Genomic DNA, 22,239 nt, shown 5'->3' on the forward strand with positions numbered 1-22,239 from the left:
GTGGGAGGGCATTTGTCTTGTAGGATTCAGATTGCCAGGACAGGAACATTCGGCGCCAGTCATTTAGGCGCCTATTGACAAGTAAACATATATACAAGGCTTTGGAGCCGGAGCAAGGAGCCGGAGCCCCGGAGCCGTGCATTTTCACCGGAGCCGGAGCCGGAGTTCTACATAAAATTCAGCTGGAGCCGGAGCTGGAGCGAGTTATTTGAGGAGTAGCTCCGGGTCCGACGTATTTCATAAGATGCTATTATATATGCAACAACCATATCTGCTGATTTCACGTAATTCAACAGCAGGCCTTCGAGAAATTAAGAATCTTTGTCTCTTTGGCGCTACCTTTTCCGACTAACCATGTTCCTGGGGATTTGACAGCAGAGCAGTCATGTGTTCAATGTTCAATTTTCATACATGAGCGCCGAACCTCGGTATGTTAGATATGCCTGTGGATATTGTGGGTATTCGGCATACCCACAATTTCATCATCAGCACAACCTTGTTGGCCAATTGCATGGTTTGAAAATAATGACCACTATGTATTGCGCAAAATGGGACAGACGATAAAAACGTGATTTCGTTGCACATGTCGAGTCGATATGACGAGCACGCGCCGAGAAATTCCATCTCATTTGTTGCTATGAATCGGATGGGCTATACTCGTTCTTTCGAGATAGTTTTTTTTTTAATCGGGGCGCGAAATCGGTCAGTGTTATTGTGTATGAAACTATGCATGCGAAATAAGGATTTTCGAGCGTAAATAGGGACTGGCAGAAGGATGGCCCAAAACGCCTTTACACTCAGCAAATAATTGTCGCGGTGCGAGCTACTCAATGCGATGTCAGAACCCCATGGTATTTTATGTTGAAGACAAATCGCTGATTTGAAACGCGATTTCCAATTTGTAATCATCTTTTCGTGTTTTCGTTCTTGATGCCTGCTTGATACTCTGGTATTCCCGAATTATCGCGCACTATATGACTTGCAAATGTGCATCGGTTAATTCGTTACGGGCACGATTACTCGATTCGTTTCAACGGGAAAATATTATATTCCGATAAACTTGATCGACACCGGATGGACTGGTAACGAGTGCCCCAATATCGAACGTCAAACCATTGGCTATTTGGTAGAAATCGGATATCTATTGATCAGGTCGTGCTAGATTACTATGGGTAACTAACCTACAGGAAGATTAGTAATGTATTTAGACCGGAGATGGCAAACCTTTTCGGCTAAAGGGCCACAATCCACATTCCATTGACGAACGAGTACGCTGTCTACTAGCCACGCCAAGCGCGTAAAATTTTCACAATGTTTATAAATGAACTATGTCAATAATAGTATTACTTGAGTATATTGCGGGTCTGCTGTATACCGCCTGCTGGGCTCAGTTTACAAGGACAGGACTAATTGGCATCTGGACATATCGATATCTAAGGTTTCTGCTAATATGCGACTATCATTTTGTGCCTACATTTCATCGTCAACGATCTTTCTGCGAGCGAAAACACGAAAAGACATTCACTCGTAATTAGAGCCCGACCGATATTGGATTTTTGGGCCGATACCGATAAAACCGATATCTAACATCTTCACCGATAGCACCGATATATTCAGCCGATATTTATATAAGGGAGAATCTACCGCAGAAGGCGCATTTTAAAAACTTCAGAGCATTTATCCCAACAGCTTTACAGCCATTGTCATACTTGAACATGAAATAGACGAGAAAGGCTGCATCTATGGGCACCTTGAAAGTGTAAGCTATATGAAAATTGCAATATTCCCTGTCTAGAGGTCAAGAATTACAGTTCACTGACTGCCTACCATCATGCTGTGACGTCACGAAAATAGCCGATATTTTTTCAGCTCCAATGGCCGATACCGATATTTTTTTAAAGTGTAATATCGACTCGATATTATCGGCGAACCGATAATCGGTCGGGCTCTACTCGTAATTGCGAATATAGTTAGACTCAATCGGGTAAATTAGGCGTTTTTTCATTTTCAGGATGGGGTAGGCTACCAAGCAAGAAATCGTGTGACAATTAAACACGCGAAGCGTGAAGATAAATTTTACTTCTATTTTAGTTTATTGTAATGTACAACGATTTACTAAAAATGTGACTGGACGCTGGATCTGCCAATGCGTCGAAATCGGACTAATCATATTTTTGGTTGGCCTTGCAAGTTTACAATTTGAGCAATTCATTTTAGATAATATAACAGGATTTCGATAATTAGGAAATTACCTCGCGGGCCACATATGGCGTGCGGGTTGGCCACCCCTGATATAGACAGACCTATTCGATAGTGTCCAGAGCCGGAGCTGGAGCCGGAGCTAATGTATGATAGAAGAAATCGCCGGAGCTGGAGCAATTCAATATTTACGGCTGCTCCAAAGCCCTGCATATATCTATCGAAGTTCCAATCAATCTGATTTATTAATATTTTCATCGTTTCAAAACACCACAAAACTGCGATACAATGAAAGGATAGGAAGGTGTCGAAACAACAGCTCGTGGGACCAACCATTGGTACGGACAAAAAATTTACGGTCAGCGACCAAGATTTACTCGCTGCCGATCGTTCTGGCACACTTCTCGAAGTCGCATCTTACATGGCGTAACTAAAACTTCACATGTCTTGGTCCGTCGTGGTGCGGTAATGGCCTACGCCGGAATGCCAATTTCTATATATCATGCGTAGGCTACTATTTCTTAGGGGAAGGTTACCCAATAATCAACGTCAACGTTAAATCGCGTATAGCGCGCGAAAATTTTGAAAAAGTTGCAACTGTATAATTTATGTTGATTCATGAAATAATTTTGGGTCCCATTCGAGCTCCCCCCCCCCAAATGACTCTAGTCAGTCTAGCTAGTGTTTGGGTAAACAACTAATACAGATATGTACAAATTCTATCAATATACTTTATACTGATGACAAGCACAGGCTCTCTCACTACTAAGAAACGGTGATCAGAAAGCAAATTTAGGGAGTAGATAAATAGCATGAAGCATCCTTGCACTCTTTCTTGAACATTTTTGATTTTGTCGAGTGGGATGCAGCGTTTGGTTATATTTACATCGATTTTACAAATGACGTTGCCACTTACAAAACCAGATGATGTATTTAGGCTACTCTTTCATAATATCATGATATAATTCCAAAAATTGCACCAATTTGCGACTCCATAAGTAATTTTGTGTTGGTCGCAATTTGGTTGAAATTTTCTTTCTCTATGCAATTTTCAATATATATCCAATTTTATTATTACTAATAACAATGATTGTTGATACATACAAATCCTACTATATATATTTTATTAGTAATTCTAAGAGATGTTTGAAAGCACTTGTTTTCATATTAAAAAATTGGAGTCGGAGTCAGGAGCATTTTGACATACTCACAACCGACTCCAAGGCGTTCTAAAAAGAAACTCTGACTCCATTAAGGGAAAATGAGCAAAACTCCGACTCCACCGACTCCGACTCGATCCACAGCCCTGATAGCCATAGTTATCGGTCCATTGTAATGCGAATCTGGTACACCCCAGTACACCCCATCCGAGCGGTACACCGTTTAGACATTATGGTACACCCTTGGGTGTACGATACACCCGGTTGCAGAGCCCTGATCTACATTGTTACAATCAACAGCTAGTTTTACATTCCACAGCTGCAACAACAATGGCCTGCGAGTTCGAGTCTGAACGAGGTTTACCGTGTTGGAGGTATATCAAGACTCTTCACCACGTGATGCGCGTAAGCGGTGTCTTACAGGATAGCATAGTCGGAAGATCAGGAGTCATAATAATAAATATCGACCTGTTGTAAATTATCTTAGTAATCGAAACACCATGGATGCCAAAATAACAAAAACAGATATAACTATAGCCTACATTACAATGAAGTGCCCGCCCACCACGCAAATTTCGTACCTTGATGCCATCATACAGCTACCGCGATACGACACCAACTATTTCTGTGTGTTTTCGCATCTAACATATCACATCTAACATAGCCAAAAATCAAATAAATTACTTTCGCGGCGAAATTTTGATACGTTTACAACCCTTATAAGTATATTTAAGATGAAAAATCTGCCATACTCACTAACACAGAGAGGAGCTTGCTATAACCATTCGATTGTTAGTGCACAACCAATCTTGTGGCCTAAATGCTACACATAGCGACAACTCGCTTACGTATCCTTCCAACTCTTTCCTGGCAATAGTGTGCAGCGAACTACAAGTTTATGACATGTATTTCTCGATGGTTGATGCGACGCTGTATGACTACCGCCTTCTATGTGCTCAAAAATTCCGCGAAGGATACTTATGTCCACAATCAGACAGTAAGTGAAGCATATCCGAACCGAGAAGACACAGAACAAATTTGATGATCTCAAGTCTCGATAAAGCTAGCAGCGCTAGACGTCCTTTGGCTTTTTATGACAGTATTTGACTCACAAAACCTAAACTTGGGTATTAGTTTGTGCTTGCCCATTCATTCTTAAACTGTGTACCGCGGCGCTCTATAACAGCTGATTCGCGCAATATCTAATAAATAAGCAGTATACCTGTACAGTGTACATGTGACGATTAAACCAATTACGGCATTGCCGATAGAGCAACATAATTGACACGCCATAATTGGGCTGCTATGCTATGAGCACTGAGCAGTGTTCATTGAGCACATTGTCTGGAATTCAGCTGGCACTGCTACCTTACTCCACAGAATTTACTGTTGAAAAGCTTTGAAAGGTAGTTAATCATTTGGGAAGAATCCTTCTGCAAAAGAAGAACTGCTCATTGATTTACGAAACGACCAACTCTGGATCCACAAAAATTAGCGGTGGTCAGTAACGAAGTACTTCTACTTTCCGAAGTAGGCTACATCAAATAGATTTTGCCTACTTGCTCTACGGTCTACACGTCCTCAAGTAGGTCTGATTTTAGAATAGGCTACTTCTACTAACACTTGACAGTTTTCAGTTTTCTAGGCAAACGTAAGCCTAGAATACTTACTTGTAAATAGATACTTATACTTAAGTAGATATCTAAGGCGTTACTTGTACTTCTACTTGAGTACCGACGATGGCTACTTCGACCACTTCTGTAATATATTCATATTGAAATAAACCGGAGTATTTTCTGCTGAAAATCGTAAGGGGTAACCGTCAACAACTAGTACAGAATTGGAAAGAACATAGTATAAATCAACAATCGTATCGCCAAATATGACGTCACCGGGATGAAATTTCGTATAATCGAGACGAAGAGGTCGCTTAAGCTCAATGTACAATTTTTAGATGACACACGAACCCCTTGACCAATGTTTGGCTGTTTCCTTCCAAATCCTATTCTAATATCGGCACAGAAGTAATCAGAATTTTGTATCTTCATAGCTATGTGATTATGAATTTTCCGATTTAGCTCTGATTAAAAGCTATAAATGACGGAGACTGCTGATATTTGAAGATGAAATGCAGGTGTTTGTCAACAATGCAACCTCGTTGCAATCGCATATGTTCGCATTCTCTTTAACATACACAAAACACATCATGTCAACACGTGAAAACTTTTTTTTCAATGCAACGTTCTTTCTTGGCAGTGTTTTTAATTTTTCTAGTGTGTCACAAGCTGAAAAAGTTTAGAAACCACTTGGTAGCCTATACATGTTGCAAAGTCCAAATAATACCTGATCTAATTATACTGATAGTGATAAAAAGGTTTGGATCGCGGCCTAAGATACGTTTCGATATTCATGATGCTCCAATTACAATTATGAGTAACGGAATAAAATCTTACCTACTTTCCGATTTATCTTATCCGCAGAGAAACTGGCTACGCGTGATTGGGACGTCATTATCCTACACAAACTTTGATGATGCCTTCATGCATACCCCTGTCGCTTTCATCGCGACGCAAAACTACCAACGATAACTACAAATGAAAAGAAAACTATCCTACGCCCTTGCAGCATTACCGGATCTCGTCTTTTATTGATTGATTGATTAATTTGTTCGTTCAACAAAAGCATGACGATACCTGATGACACAACTACGCGGCATCCATCTTAACAATTTTAGGTTGCGCTAATACGTGTGCTTTATCTGTACCGCTGCCAATAATTTTATTATGACCCACGTTATACTTTCACATAGTTTGGCTTCGAGGCCCTCTTCGTATTTTCAAAAGGAAATTCTTCAAAATTTTCGATTCGTAGCTTATGTTTGGGAAAACGACTCGAGTATAAAGAGTCGATATTTTTGGAGTACCCAAATTAAACGTACCTGACTCTCTGTTGCCTCCGAGAGATCAATTATCATGGAGCATCGTCGTTTCGATAGGCGTATTTCTTCCTAATCCGAATGGCTTATTGACACATACATTTCATGCCCCATATCTCGCGAGTTGCGATACTAGTGCGGAGTATACCATAAACTTTAAAAACCTACCACTCCGCACCCGGGCGGGTTCTGTCTCATGTCTTCCAGTACCTCGATACAGCCTTTCAAAATAGTGACACAATCATCGAGTAATAGTAAAGTCATTTATAGCAATTATACCAGCGAAACACAAGCACTCATTGCCAAGCCAGCACTACAAAATCAACAGTAATAACAGCACTATCGAGTCGTTAACAAAACAAGAAATTGCAATCAGCCCAATACAGCAGACAAACAGCGTAAAACAGGTATAATATTATGTGTTATCAACGGTCTGGCACCATGTACTCGGAAATGAAAGCAGTAGGAAATATTCAAATGCACCAGATGAAGATTGTGCAGAATATGACAAGAGTCCGGTAACATAATCGACAAATGAAGACTACATAGTACTGCGCTACCATGATGGGTTGAACTTATAAACTAATTAGTTACAAAGAAATACATGTACCAAGCATGAAGATACCTAGAAAAAGCTAAAAATAACATATTTTTACTACTCCACATGTATTATTGAGGGCAAAGTGTTAGAAAAAAGTGCGGGTAAATTATTAACAGTCCAATACTGCAGGACATTATCAAGTTGGCTTCATATAAGTGCCTTGCAAAACTGTAAACAAAGACGGCAGAGTGAAAAAATTGGTCGCAACATACTAATTGCATCGTATACTAATGGAATATTGAGATACTGCACCATAGTCAAATGATGTTCAAACGACCCATACCTAAACACTAGAAATATATCCGATATACAGACACCTGATGTCAATCGAAAAACTGTAACACAATGGTAAACTGCATTTGCAGGCATCAGCCTACTGTAACATTATTCATTTTACGAGGACGGGATTCAAGCAATGGGTTAAGCATGATGAACAACAATTGCATGTCAATCCTGTACTACGATAAGCACAGCTTTTCTTCATGCACTCCGCAGCAAAATACCATCCACCTATATGCGATCTGACCACGAATTAGCTACGTGCGCCTGTCTGTTGGAATGTTGTTTCAGTATACATGAAGGTCCCATGTTGTTTAGTTTAGCGATGGCGGTGGCAAGTAAATATTATTCCACATTAGGAAAATCTCGGGGCTGATCCAATCAATACTCCGTCTCCAGACGCATATAAAGAGTTGTGCTTCACACGCATCGGAGCCTGTCAGAAACGAGGCCTGTGTGTCAGGCCTGTTCAAAAATAACCTTTTTTCCTGAATCTTGCTGGCTACGTGATTAAATCGTTAGGTTGCCTTAAAAAACGACGCACACCAAATTTGAATTCATTCCAACCAATATTCGATGTTTTCGTAGAGTTTGAAAATTTTGAATTTGCCCAAAAACGCAAAAAATTTTTTTTCAAATTTTACTGCTAACCCCATGAAATTGTTGGGCTGTCTTCAAAAACTATGCAAAACAAATTTGACTCAATTCCAAGCCGTAGAAGCGGAGTTATTCCAGTTTTTCGATGAAAATTCTTGGATTATCCACCGATCAAGGATAATCCCAGAATCGTCAAAGAAAAACTGAAATAACTCCGCTTCTACGGCTTGGAATTGAGTCAAATTTGTTTTGCATAGTTTTAGAAATTTCATGGGGTTGGCAGAAAAATTTGAAAAATTCTTTTGCGTTTTTGGGCAAATTCAAAATTTTCAAACTCTACGAAAACCGTGAATATTGGTTGGAATGAATTCAAATTTGGTGTGCGTCGTTTTTTAAGGCAACCTAACGATGTATTCACGTAGCCAGCAAGATTCAGGAAAAAAGGTTATTTTTGAACAGCCCTGTGCAAGTATAGGGCGATACCACTATGAATACGAACTTACTAACTAAGCCAAAATACAACTGCCGAATAGTACTAGCGTGGCGTCATTTCGTCTACTATACTGCTACTATACTGCTTAGTGCTTACACATTAGGTCTCAAAGGCAAAGTGGAATCGATCCATTGGCCCGGAGCGTCGATAGCTGACTGCCACACGGCAGATTCCGTCGCGGAAGCGTCCATCCATTTCTCTTCCCCTGCGTCCGGGCCGAGGTTCAGGCGGCAACCGCCGAGCACCGTGGAGCCTTGCAACCTGTCCTTGTGACACACGGCGAGTTGAAGGCAGCTTTCCTCGATCGGTTGTTGCAGAGGGAAACGGACGTTGTAATTCCACTCGGGAGACATGGTTTTCGAGATCACCGGCGTCTTCTGGCGGAGTTGCCTGTTCGGCTGCATCAGTCTGAACGTGAACGTGAATTGGGTGAAAATTAAAACGGTGGCTCTTAAACCGGGGTTCACACGAACCGCCGGGATTCGCTGAGCTAGTCTTAGGAGTTCAGCGGACGTCAAGACGCACAACCGTCTTGTACAGCAGAACTCACACTGATGCAGTAAATATTCATTATAATCTTTTGTATAAGATCATGTTTAATGGTATTTTTCTTTTAACACTGCTGTTGATGCATAGTTCATTTTGCGCACGAGTTTAATGTGGTGAATCTTTGTTTTTGTGACTCGGCGAAAATTTGGGGTTCACCGTAGGCCTGCAGATAGTAGAAGGTTAGGCACGGCGAGAATGTTAAGAAATGCTTGGTTAAACAACGCACAAATCGCAAACAACGACTCCGTCGTTTCGTAACGCCAACAATTTCCTCGAGACCTCCATTGGAGTAATAAATGCCCACATTCTCAGTCTTCGTCTGGATTCCGGCGTTCCAATCAACTACAGCACGCGATCTCAAAAAGCTTACGCATTAAAACAATTCCCGTCACTTGTTGAAATCATGTCAGCGCCACATATAAATGTTCATTGTTCAGGGCGTAGCCAGACGACGAAAGCAAGGGTGATCACTTTGTTTTACGCTAGTTGTCTTCAAGACCCGAGAGATGCTCCGTGCTCGCGGTACACGTCATGACGTCAACGCCATTTTCTAAGATTAATTTCGTTACTAAACACTGCCGCATCGTCGATGTAATTAACCATCCCCTGGCAGAGACGTACCACCACCGCCACTTAACGAGTACAGAGGCGTGAGCGAATGCATGCTCTCAAACGGCTTCCCGTCGCACGCGCGAGGATACCGCAAACCAACCCCGATTGTATTACTGACAGTAGCTCGCCGTTCTGTCTAACCCTGCAAACAGGGATATAACTTCAGGGATGGAGAAAAATGTGAAATGATATCATTTGAAATTGCTGTTAATTGTTGTAATTTAAAATTGCTACGCACGCTACGTTGCGCTACGTGAGACTTGCAGACTTGTACAAATTACTGGGTTTTCAATTTTTACAACTCGCAACTTCAACTGGAACTAGAGCTACCCGATTTTCAAAATCCGCAACTAGAACTACCCAATTTTCAAAACCCGCAACGAGAACTAGAACTACAATTACTCAATTTTAAAAATCAGCAATTCTTAGAACTAGGCCTACTCAAAAACCGTTAGTTAGTTGACCACCAACTAACTAAATGTTTAGTTTGTACAAGTCTAGAGAGTTGTAATTTGAAATTGTAAATCTGAACGTCACTGGGAAGGAATGTTCATTTTTCGCCGATTATTAGGAAGACAATGTGGATTTGAAAACGTTTTTGTCATACTGGCGACGCCATGTCTGCGTTTCTCTCAGATCAAGCAACACATCGCGCGCCTCGGGTGTGCCTACAACGAATTCACGGGCGTTATTGGTCACCGGCATGACAGCAACTTTGTTATTGCAATTATACAAACTTCGCATCAGACCCGACAGATCAGACTTGTCCCATGTACATCCCGAAATACCTGTCTCGTTTTTTCATCAGGGTAAAATTGTAGCAGTAAGCTAGCAGCAACTAGCTGAAACGTAACTGTTAGCGAAATTAACAAAATAAAGAGTATTTGACACAAATTTTCAGATTTAGAAAATCGGGGTTGCAACCCCTTAAATACGCCACTGGTTTATACCATCCATTACCGACCGCAACTATAACAAGAAACCGCAGACGTTGGCTTCTAGAGATATGCTGCGCGTGTTTATGAGGTAGTACATACTGTCCAGTCCGACTTACATCTTGACAAAGGAATCGACTGTTCTGCTTGATCTCGAAGGCATCAGATTCTTTGCCCCCTTGATAAGAAGATGTAGTTCCCCGTATGGCGTCTTTGGCTCGTCCGATGGTCGGCAGGGAACAAATTTCAGAGCGAGAAAGAAATCGCCTCTGTACACATTGCCTTTTGCAAAGTCGGCATTCAATGCATCCTGGAAATAGACACCGAAATTTTCAGGGTTTTCGGCAAATTCTCATTCAAATACACTGAAATTACTGTTCACCAACTTAAGATGAACTGCACCAAACAAAAATGAGAAAAATTCACCCCTATACGTCGATCTGAATAACTGAATATAGACCTGTACGTTTGTTGAAGCGACCACGCTACCCTACCAACCAGAGGTGGTCAAGTGATAGCCAATACAAGCCATATCAAAAGTACGCACTACATGGTAAGATAACGTAGAACAGCAATTCTCATATCGGTGTTCGCGGACTAGCTTGGGTCTGTACACCAGTTTAAGAGGCTCCACAATGAGAATGTCAATGATGATTGAGATTCGATAATAAATATTGTAAGGTGCTTTTAGTTTGTGAATGCTTTAGACCAGGGGTGTCAAACTCAAACTAACGTCGAGGGCCGGATTTAAAACTTCAGATCGATCGTGGGCCGCACCAAAACACCTCAAAATCCATGCCCTTGTTTTTCATTTGAATACCTCATTAACCAGCCTATACGCAATAGTATATTACGGATCATAGGGATTACATTCGATTTTATTCATATTACTATATCGCGATTATGGTTTCTCGAGGCCAGAGGCCTTTTGAGTGATGCAGCAGTTCGAGCACAGATATTTGAATTATATTTCTTTTCAACTATTCTATTTTCCATGTAACCTGCATCTAAGGGTTTCGCGTTGGCGTTTTAGCATCTGTGAATAACTAGTTTTTGGTCAGTTTTTCTCTAAAACTCTGAAATGAATATGCACTTTCTTACCTTCTCGGAATTGGGTTAAGAAACCGCAACACCGCTGTATGGTTGTTATAATAAGGCCCATGAAACATACTCAACATTTGCTGTCTTGAGGGATTATTTGATAGAAGTATATTTCTCGCTGGATGTTGCAATATTTGTTAGAAATGTGCTGGATAATACACGCATTTTTCAATCTACTCAGAATTGCTTTGCGGGCCGGATGAAATCATCTGGCGGGCCTTATGCTTGAAACCCCTGCTTCAGACATTACAGCTGCACCCTGTACTATTACGATGTACTAGAAAATTATTATTAGGCTATGTTTTGAACATTATCTGTCATCACTAGGACGGTTTTTTTTACCTAAAAAATGGAAAATTTTGACCTAAAATTTTGACATGTCAGAAAAAATCGCCATATCCATCACTATTAGTTATTAGATGTGCTTCATTATTCGATAATATGGCATGTTTCCGATGTCTCTTGTGACAGCATAAAGTCAGAACTATAATGTACTACCTGCTACCAGGGTATCGTTATCAGTTTTCCTGTAGCAATCTTTTTGATTTTTACCGGGCGGCGAAATATCAAGATAATTTCAAAGGGTCTGTCAGGCAAAATACTCTGAACAGTTCGGGAATCACTGTTGCAGAAGAACGTGTGGACTGTGGAGGTGTGCCACAACATCCAACAAAGGTAGCAAGTAGTACGCTACTAACCTTTTGCCTCAGAGGAAACCAATTCTCATTTTTGCTATCCCAATCCCAATTGTCGAGCGGCACCAAAACTTCCCCGAGAAAGAGATTCCTGGAAAACGTCCCGGCGTGCCAAACAGACAGCTCGAGTGTCCTGGTGCTCAGTTCGCTATGGCTCACGGAAAACTGCAAGCGAACGAAAAGTGAACACTTGTAGCGAGACAGCACGACATCGACGAACCTTGAGACGTTTTCCGAAAACCGGATTGATCGTACGTTTCTTGACATCAGTCTTCTGCTTGTGCTTGCGGTCCGGGAGCAGGTAACACTTGACGTAAGGGTCGGAGCGTTTGCGTCTTCTGTCGGCCGTGGCGATATTACGACACTCCACGACGTTCACCAGCAGGAAATTTGCTCTAAAAGCGGATGTGCCTGACTAAAAGTCAAGTTTGGTTTTCTTGTAGCGGAAACATACTTGTAGTTGTATCCGAGTGAAAACTTGACTTCGCCCGTTATCGTCAAGTCGTGAAGGCCCACGCTGTTGAGGCTGGTGTTGCTTTGCTGCAAGATATCATTGGTTGGTTCACTGTTCGGCCTTTACGGAAAACAAAACGTGTGTTCTTACGGAGAGGTTGGGAACAGATGATGACATATCCCTTGAATGTTGATAGTCAAGGCTGACGGTAGAGCTCGAGATCTTGCGATTCTGCGAAATAATATTCAAATTTCCATCACCCTCACACTTAAAGTTGGACTAGGAGCAAGCTCAAACACAGAAGGGTTTGGAAGGTCAGCACAATTTTTTTTCAATACAAGGATGTCGCAATCTCACTGACATCGACAACATAATTATTTTGCAAGAATTTCGTGATAAAAATAACAATTAGATTCTCGTCCGCAAAAGGATCGATGTACAAATGAAAAGTTCAGAGTTGCCTTAATTTTCAGAATTTGATATCACATCTCAAGAGGGATATTCGATCGAGCGTTAAGCACGCAAGCATCAAGCGTAACGGAACATCTTGGCACAGGGATATTTTTATTGTGATTTGAACAGTAAAATAGGAATACAAAATTCAACAAATCTAGCTTACACTTCCCACGCCGCCGTTTCTCGTCGGGCTAGCGGGCGATTGGTAGACGGTGGGCACAGACGCGCTAAATTTATTCTGCCGCACCAATTTCTCGTTCAAGCGTCTCGGCGCTGCCGTTGGGGGGAGTTTGTCAACGCCGTCTTTCGCCTCCTCCTTGTGGTCTGGTGTGTCCTCGTCGCCCGAGTACGGCGTGCTGCTGCTCCTGCTCACCGTGTATGTGCGCCAGCGTTGCTTCGCGTCGTTGTTGGACCGCATTTGATCTGCAAGAGGTTGGTCTCAGCGATTAACAACAAATCCTGGGTTTTCAATACTTTATTACGAGCGTGAAGCGAATTACAGGCAGGAACAAGCAGCGAGTCGCAATGTACGCCAAAGTGACCGCGGCTGTTTCGGTGTTCAATTGTCTCATCAAAGCAGGGATACAACAAAAACTAGAGAAGGGTTGTGTAAAAAAATTTGAGGAATTTGAGTTCAAGCTGAAAATTGGCCACTAGCTATGCTCATGTTTTGCTGGCATTTTTTGTTGCCTATACGTCTATGACTTCATATTGGATTCAAGTGCTGTAGTTATACGGTACTCACGTTTTTTAATTTCCTCATTTGCGGAAAGCGGGAATGAAGCGTGTCAGCTCAAGTTTCAATACATTTACAAGGATTAGGCACAATTATTCGAGTACTCAAATCCGAGCGGAGTATTAAGTTTAATGGTTCGAGTCGTGCAGTGAGAGATAATTTTTATGAGTACTGAAATTATACGCCCCTTGCCCCAAGAGTTGATTTTTGAAGGCGAACTATCGTTTTTATAAATACTATTTCCACTGTGGAGGTCTTGAAACCTTTATTGGTCGCATCAATGCACACGAAACATGTAGTACATAACTACACATTTCTATGAAGTCGTGCCAAATGCAGCCCGCAAGAAGGTTTTGAGTAGCCCGTGTGGTAATTCTCGTAGTTAGTTATAGTATCAAAAAGAATAAACTAGCCAGGTAATTTATTGTGAACTTGAAAGACCAACCTAAAATTTGATAAGCCTGACCGCGAGCTTTGGCATGTTGGTGACTCAAATATCAGTTCCGACGCATTGGCGTAGCCAGGGGCCCTCTGCAAGTTTTGTAGATCTTCGTATATGACCATAAAGTAGAATTTTTCGGGGCAGATTTTTGACTTGATATTTTTCTCAACACTTCGCGCTATTTATTGTCACTCGATTTCTTGCTTTTAGTATCAGTGAATTGAGTGTAACTATATTCGCGATTATGAGAGAACGTGTCGTCCAACATGCGACTTCGTGTCTGCACTGATAGACGCATGTTCACTCAAATCTTATTGACATATCTTGATATTTCGAAGCGGCGATTAATCAATGAATAAATGAATGATCAATGATTAATCAATGGTACTTATATTACTAAGCACGAAAATCGATAACAGTTATGTCATGAAATGCTGTGGACATGTCCTATCCGTGCAAGGCGTGAAATTTTTTCAAAGTTAATGAATGAATTCGGTCAAGAATAATGTTAGTTGCATATATTGCGGACCGCCTCTGTATACGGCTAGGCTCATTTGGCAAGGACAGGATTATTCGGGTCATGGACATATCAATATCGCATATTTCGGCGAACATGCGTCTATGATTCTGTGCAAAGCTTTCAATCACGACGATCTTTCTTCGCCTGCAGAAGCTAGGACGCACGTTGGATGAATTGGGTACCAATACTAAAAGCAAGAAATCGAGTGACAACATATCGCGGGCAGTGCTCAGAAAAATATCAAGTCGAACGAATCTGCCACTAAATATTCTACTTTATGGTCATATACGAAGATCTACGAAACATGTGTCTGGCTACGCAAATACATCAGAACTGGTATTTTAGTCATTAACATCCTAAATTTCGTGGTCAGGCTCATCAAATTTTTGGTTAGCCTAGCAGGTTCACAATAAGGTACCTGGGTAACTGATTTTGAGAATTACCTCGCGGGCCACTCAAAACATTCTGGCGGGCCACGGGTTGGGCGCCCCTGTACTAGCTGATATGACGTCATTTCGAGTGATACTCTACTACTGAACTCGAAACGTAATACTCGATTCAGAATTGAATCACACAGGTACTCGGTTAATTACATAATGAATGTAAGCTTAGGGAGGAAGTAGGATGTGGGGGATACGTTTTCAGCTCATATTTCAGATGGAACACGCGAGAACCTTTCTGCTGCTGCAAGTATTCTTCAAACGCTCCGTCTATGCTTCGTGAATCAATCGAGCTGTCCGACGCCAGTTCGTCCTCGACTTCTAGGCTAAAGAGGTAAATAGTGCCATCTAGTCGGTGAATTAAAATTCAATCGATAACAAGCACAATCGGTTACCTGTCTTCACGCGAAAGTATATACGACTGATTGTTGACGTCTTCACCGCCGTTACCATAACCATTCGATTTGTCCACCTCACGGGCTTTGAACTTCTTGTGCTGAGCCAGCAGCAACGTTGCTACGTCCGCCATCTTCGGATGCCGTTGCGGGCTGAAGCGATGTCACAGTCGGAGTTAATTTCACCGACGGTGCGACTACCGAATTGCAACCTACCTCATTGGCGGTAAGTTCCTGGGCAGTGATTTGGTTTGCCTAGATACTTGAGGCGATGTCGGAACAGATTCTGCTTCGCTGGAAAGTGTGCGCTGACGAAAGTTATGCCTGTCATACGAGTTATCGCAGTCAGACGGGAAAACCAACCTCCAACACTAATGGGAAAACCAACCTCCTTAACGACTGGATCGTTCCGGTCTCGGCAGGTCCAAGGCCTTCTCTCCTGGGTATCACCTTCCTTGATTCGGTCGAGCTACCGGTTCCGTAGCTGTTATTGCTGGACGCCGCTAAGAACAGATTTGACCGATATAAAATTTCCCGGCAAGCACTGACGTTAACAGGGCTGTGGAGTTTCAATACATATTCTCTCGATAAAGTCGATAGAAGGTAGAGTCGGAGTAACAAAAAAATTTGTAACATCTTTGGAATCGGGGTTGGGAAACACTGGAGTCCGAGTCTGGAGTCGGAGTTCGTTAAAATTCTCGGACTCCGACTGCAACTACTTTAAAATCGAACCAAACATTCTTAAATGTTGCTATAAACGTTGCTTCATTTACAAAAGTTGATGCGTTGTTCACATAGGCGAACCTTAACAAACACTATTTCTTTCTGCGGTCGCAATTTTATTGAGGATGCAATCATTCAAAAAAATAGACCGATTCACAGGGTATAAATAATAACTAAAACATGTAACAAACGTCGAGTTAAGTGAAGAAAATATCAGTAATTGTTTGTTTAAAATTTCAGGAGTCGGAGCCACAGTTTGTGGTAAAGTAAACCGACTCCACAGCACCGGACAGACTTTTGTTCAACATCCGAGAGATAAGGAAACGGCCGACCTTTCTTCGAGGATGTTTTAGAATTCGACGACGCGGGAGTGCACGTGATTTCAGGCTGGATGCGATTTGGCGAGTTTCTTTTGTCGACTGCAACGATACACGACTGTGAACACGACCTGGCGAAAGCCAACATACACGGAGTTCTTACAATGCACCGGCTTGACGAGTACGGCCTGCTTGACGAGAGTGCTGCCGTCTTGCAGAGTACGCAGTTCCGGACGCATCATTCCGTAAAACCATTCTCCGGTTTCGGCTTTTAATTTACTGCCGACACAAAATAGCTGTTTCGATAAATATGCTCGATAAACACAACCGACAGTGAATTGGCAGTAAACAATCGAAAGCAAACAGCGTTAATCAACCTCCACCGAATATCATATCCTGGGAACATACACTTGTCAAACAGGCACTCGGTGAAAAAGATAGAGTGGATGGTGAGCAAACCATCTTGAGATGTCACTGGTATCTTTGCTGCCTATAAATACACACCCTATATTGACAATGACGACAGGCATGATCACAAAACACACATCGATATGAGCATGAATTGAACAGTAGTCAGCCGAATCCAAAAGAAAATACAGGCAGTTAAGGTCAATCATACAAAAATATCGATTTATCAGTGTGTCAACAGGCCTGGGAAAATCGTATAAGCATGCCGTAAAGAATGGGGACGACGGGCACGGAACATCATTGTTTCAACTCAGATTCGTGTTGCATATATACGTGTGCAATGAATTTCTCTTGTTTGAATATTTTCATTCCTATCATTACCATTTTGAAAATCCATACCAAACCGTTGTGCGTTATTAGCAGTGTCATTGAATCCGCTGTTAGACACTGGAACTTTAAATAGTTTCGGGCTGAAGGTTTACCGACATGAGTCATATTTTTCAAGTACCATAGTTGATCACACATTTGATAATCTATCAGTGAAATTCACCGAAAAATTAGTTGACATTATTGCAATCGAAACGCTCAATTAATTCTTAGTTTAAACAGAATCACATAAGCATATTCGCAGTACTCTATTTCATCAGAATGCGCCTCACTTCAAAAAACCGAAACGACAAATGAAGGTTGCCAATCGCGGAAATGAGAATGAAAACAGAAATCTACATGCTTCGCTAATATGGCAGCAAACCCACAATCACAAAGACAATGTCTACTGTTGTGCTCCAGCAGAATGTACTCACAATATCCAGAACATGTAGGCTGCACGTAAAAACAATTAGGAACGGAATAATATGTAACTTCCTACATTCAGGAAGAAAATGTCAGTGTTAAATTGAGTCACTAATATTTTACTACATATATGACTTTTGGGCTTGGAGATATGTGGATTAGACCTATAAAGCTAAATAAAGATTCTTAGTCAGACTTTGAGGAATCTGGTCCATTTCATAAGTCAAATACAACCCAAGAAAATAAATGTCATACCAGTATCCGGATTTCGTTTCTTTATAGGGAATGAACTATCTTTTGGCAAATATCACTGTAAATTGTTGACACACCTATATAGCAAACAAGTTCGGGGCTACAACATGTGGCATGCAAACTGCTCAATGCCTTGTCTTGAACCATTGAGAATTAGACTGATCCAGCAATCGTGAAGAAAGAATTTGAAAAGTCGTTTCACTGACAAGGCTGGCTCTTATTTGCACAATATTGAAATATTACTTACGTTTCTTGGTAACAGACAATGCATTTTGCACCAACACTGAAAGAACCAGAAACAATGCAATTCTTGCAGACCTATTATGAAAAAATAACATCCATTTGGAAATGAAATAAAAACTAAAAGGAAATGATATCTTGATAATTAGTCACAAGGAAACTGTAAATGGGACACTGCAAAATTAAAATTTACACATCAAAATGAAATTAGCATTTAACCAAGCGTGTAGCAGTAATCAGAATGATGGCAATAATAAAAACAATCCAGCCAAGATACAGGGATTTTGATTACAGAGAAAACGCTTTTCACCCTCTCTTCAGTTCTCTGGAGGGAATTTGTCTGATGGGGGCGGAGGGGGCCTATGGTAATTGCAAATTTTACCATATTTCCAATATTTTATTTCACATTATTCACTGCACAATTAAATATTGTCTTGAGAATATGTGTTTTTGCTGAAATTTGGTGCCACAATTGAGATTTGTCTTTTCGTATAAACAACATGTAAGCTATCATGATATCAACTGAGAATACGAGATTTGAATAAACAGGAACCCACTGACAGTGTGGTATGATTACGGCATTTAGAGGAACCCTTGTCATTACTATTATTTAATTCTTATTTAATTTAGAAAATGCGATGTTGGTAGATGGAACCAGGCCAGGATTACACCAATCAAACAGTAGTTTCCCCTGTGAAGTAGCATGTGTAATTCAATACAGCGTGACCACATCTGATTTTAAAATAATACCAGTATTCTCGAGTGATTTCCTTCAATGATCCCCCAGTCTCACGAACTTCAAGCTTACACTGCGGAACTAAGTTATGTCTCCTGTTATTAACATTACGTACCTTATGTTTGCATACCGGGCATTGAGTCGGCGCGTTGAATATGATCCCCATTTTACTGTTACATCTCGCACAGACTCGTTGCGAATAGGAATGGTCGGCAAGTTTGGCGCCTTTTCTCTTCACGTCTCTCAATTCAGCCTTCAACTTTCTGCGTTACCGAACGGATCGCAAAAATTCAGGCAAACTGTAATGGAACGGTACCATCGCTAATTTGAGTTTCATACATTACTCTCTGTTCCTCTTTGACGCGGACTTGTTCATCGCGGTGAATGACTTGAAGTATCGCATCCCTCTCTTCTTCCGTTAAATAGCCGATATCGACTGCGCCGAGCCAAGTCTTTATAAATCACAGTATTAATGCAGTTTAGAGCATTGAAAATCTCAAATACACAGACTAACCTGAGGTTGGCGGTATAATTGTCCGTTTCCGACTGCAGCCATACTTTTCAAAAGAGTCCGCCTTTCATCTCTCGAAACAATATCATTGCTACTTGGAGTATATAACTCTGACAAAAAAATGATATAAATCGTACAGAGAAGATTGTACCGAAACAGTGATAAATTTTGAAGAGCTATAATTTGCGAAGAAACAGTGTAAAAATACGTCAAAAATTGTTAGAAATGTGTATCAAAGGCTTATTTTCGTTTGATAGCCGCCGCGATACGACGGCGTGCGAGTTCAGCTAATTCTTCCGACTTGGCATTGGACATATTCTGTGTCGTATGGTTGCCGTTGAACATTATGTCTTTTACTCGAGTCATGGCATCCGCCGCTTTGATTTCAGACAAAGATTCCAGAGACGCACGGCTGCTATGCCGTTGAATTCCATTACTAACCGACCCATTATGAAAATCTTGCGACGGTAAAGAATTATGACGAGACATCTTATTAATTGCAGATACGGGCGTTCGCAACGGGGCAGCATCAACCGTACCACCGTTTTTCATCTGATCTTGTACTTTACTCAAAGCTTCCGTTAATTCAAATCTTTCTTCGCACTCTCTGCGCACCGTCTCCTGCAGAACAGATATCTCCTTGGTGAGCGTCACAGTTTTTTCTTCCAATTGATTTTTCTCATCCATACAATCGGCCAATTTTTCTTTCACATCTTTCATTTCAACTTTCAGATTGATGGCGACATCATCGTGCTCTCCGGTTAGACAAATGATTTTCTCTTCCAATCGAGCAATCATGTTTTTTAATTCCATTTTCTCTTTTTCGTTTTCTTCGCGTGACCGCGAGTGTTCTGTTTTTAAAGCAGTCATGAGATTTTTCGACACGTTGACTTCATTTTGGAGAAGTTCAGCCTGACGCCTCCATTCCAGAGAATCATTTTCCATGGATTCTTTGTGCCTTAGTGAATACGTTTTGAGTTGTTCTTCATGTTTTTCGTTCGCTAATGCTAATTCGATATCGTATCTTTCTTTCATGTGAGATTCTAACTCCATTATTTCGCGTTTGTGGGATTGCTTCAAGTTGCGGATTGTTTCTTCATCAGGATCACCGCTGGCTTTACGTAACCTTTCCTTGAAGGTTTCTTTCAGTTGAGATATTTGATTTTGATGGGACACGATCATCAAGCTTCTCTCAGACTTGAGTGCTTCTAATTCATCCTTCAAGGTTTCCATGTGTTCGTTTATCTGTCTGCTTTCGCCGGAAGTTGAGTTCAACATCATTTTCAGTCGATCTTGTTGCGAAAGTATGGCTTTCTCTGTTTCCTTCCACTTCGCTTTATCACTCTGCATCCCGTCAATGTCATTCTCCAATATTTTGATTTCTTGATGTAGTCTGCGAATAGTTACCTCGGACTCTTTTTCGAACATGTGTAATTTTTGGGTTGCTGCATGTAATTCCTGCTTTTTAGCATCAAGCGCATCGCCGATTTGGGACATATTGGATTTATTTACTCCAATTTGTGATTGTAACTGTACAATTTGCTGTTGAAAATCATGCACTTGAGATTGAGCTGAAGCGAGCTCTATTTTTAATTGGTTATTCTCTACTTTCAGGTCTTCATATATCTTCTTATTTTCTTCTGAAGCGCCGTGGAGTTCATTTTGCATTAGTTTGATGCTTGCTTGTAAGACTTCCTCATTTCTACTCTTCGATGCTAATTCTTCATTTAATTCATCGATGATCTTGTAATTGTTCTGATTTCTCAAATCAAATTTAGATATAGCACCAAGTATACTACTTTTTGCAGATTCAATTGTCGCAAAATGATCCTTATTGGTTAGGTCCATTTCATTTTGCATGGCAGATAGAGATATCTTTGATTCCTTCACTCTCAACACTAAGGATTCAGCTTGTTGTGACATATTTGTTTTGATAATTTTATTTACACTCTCCAAGTGTTTTATACGAGTTTGGAATTTCTCCTTATCAAGTACTGCCGACTGTAATTTCTGTGATAAAACTTCCACATCTCGTACAATCTCCCGCATCGCCAACTCCTTCTGATCAAACTTTGAAGCTAGAAGCTTATACTTCTCCGTTGATTTCTGCAGGTCCACTTTCAACCGAGCTTCACTACGTTTAGCCTGTTTTCCTTCGTCGATTTCTTTTTCCAGCTCCTCAATTCTGTCTTCCAACTTTTTTATTTCGCGATGTATTAAATAACTTACGCCGCAAAATTGGCATACTGTTCCTTCCTCACCCATTTTTTCAATCTCTGACGGGAGTGGGTGTTGGGGCGTATGTCGCTCCAAAATCGGTGACAAGGACCCCGACTGCATGATATTCAGGCTTAATTGTGGTTAGGAAACGACATCAACAGACAACATAGACCTCAATCCTAGCGAGACGACAAAAGTACGCTAATTTTTTACGTGCGAGTTGCGACGAAACCAAGTAAACAAAAAAAATAACGTTGATCATGGAATTTTATTTTATTGCTACCTGCCAAGTTATGCATGACTGACGCTCCAGTTGAAACACTTCATAGTGAGTATTGAAAAGTGAAAACTACTCCAAGTCCAAGCCGTTTCGAATCCATCCATTATTTGCATTTTATCGTGTTTTTAAATGATAAAATTAGTCTTAAGCTGAACAGACCT

The 22,239-nt window shown here is 41.0% G+C and overlaps 3 protein-coding genes across 5 annotated transcripts in view; 1 reads left to right on the forward strand and 2 right to left on the reverse strand.

Moving 5' to 3' along the window:
* LOC145433575 (centrosomal protein of 19 kDa-like) overlaps positions 1-22,239 on the forward strand; it is a 198,790-nt gene that overhangs the window by 102,785 nt on the left and 73,766 nt on the right. The gene's annotated exons all lie outside the window — the stretch shown is intronic.
* On the reverse strand, positions 6,541-19,711 carry LOC145433566 (synaptotagmin-like protein 4). Of its 3 annotated transcripts, XR_013913138.1 has the most exons (18): positions 19,582-19,711; positions 19,407-19,519; positions 19,183-19,330; positions 18,339-18,409; positions 16,803-16,918; positions 16,655-16,741; positions 15,988-16,102; positions 15,816-15,923; positions 15,600-15,752; positions 15,439-15,530; positions 13,230-13,489; positions 12,761-12,841; positions 12,611-12,696; positions 12,377-12,551; positions 12,160-12,321; positions 10,480-10,670; positions 8,231-8,672; positions 6,541-7,630 (listed from the first exon to the last, which is right to left on the reverse strand). XR_013913138.1 is itself a non-coding variant. In XM_080310694.1 (17 exons), the coding sequence occupies exons 1-17, from the start codon at positions 19,621-19,623 to the stop codon at positions 8,357-8,359; spliced, it is 2,316 nt and encodes a 771-aa protein (XP_080166820.1). In that variant the 5' UTR covers positions 19,624-19,711; the 3' UTR covers positions 8,088-8,356. The 3 variants fall into 3 exon arrangements, 2 of the variants coding, with proteins under 2 accessions (XP_080166821.1, XP_080166820.1); XM_080310694.1 differs by lacking the exon at positions 6,541-7,630 and having other exon boundaries at positions 8,088-8,672; XM_080310695.1 differs by lacking the exons at positions 6,541-7,630; positions 19,407-19,519; positions 19,582-19,711 and adding an exon at positions 17,851-17,869 and having other exon boundaries at positions 8,085-8,672; positions 19,183-19,247.
* On the reverse strand, positions 19,688-22,033 carry LOC145433568 (uncharacterized). The gene has a single exon (XM_080310696.1). It carries the CDS (start codon positions 21,916-21,918, stop codon positions 19,819-19,821), a length of 2,100 nt encoding a protein of 699 aa, XP_080166822.1. The 5' UTR covers positions 21,919-22,033; the 3' UTR covers positions 19,688-19,818.

The sequence above is a fragment of the Botryllus schlosseri genome, chromosome 2 (assembly GCF_051294905.1).
Source record: "Botryllus schlosseri isolate E-star chromosome 2, Bs_hap1, whole genome shotgun sequence".
NCBI lineage: Eukaryota > Metazoa > Chordata > Ascidiacea > Stolidobranchia > Styelidae > Botryllus > Botryllus schlosseri.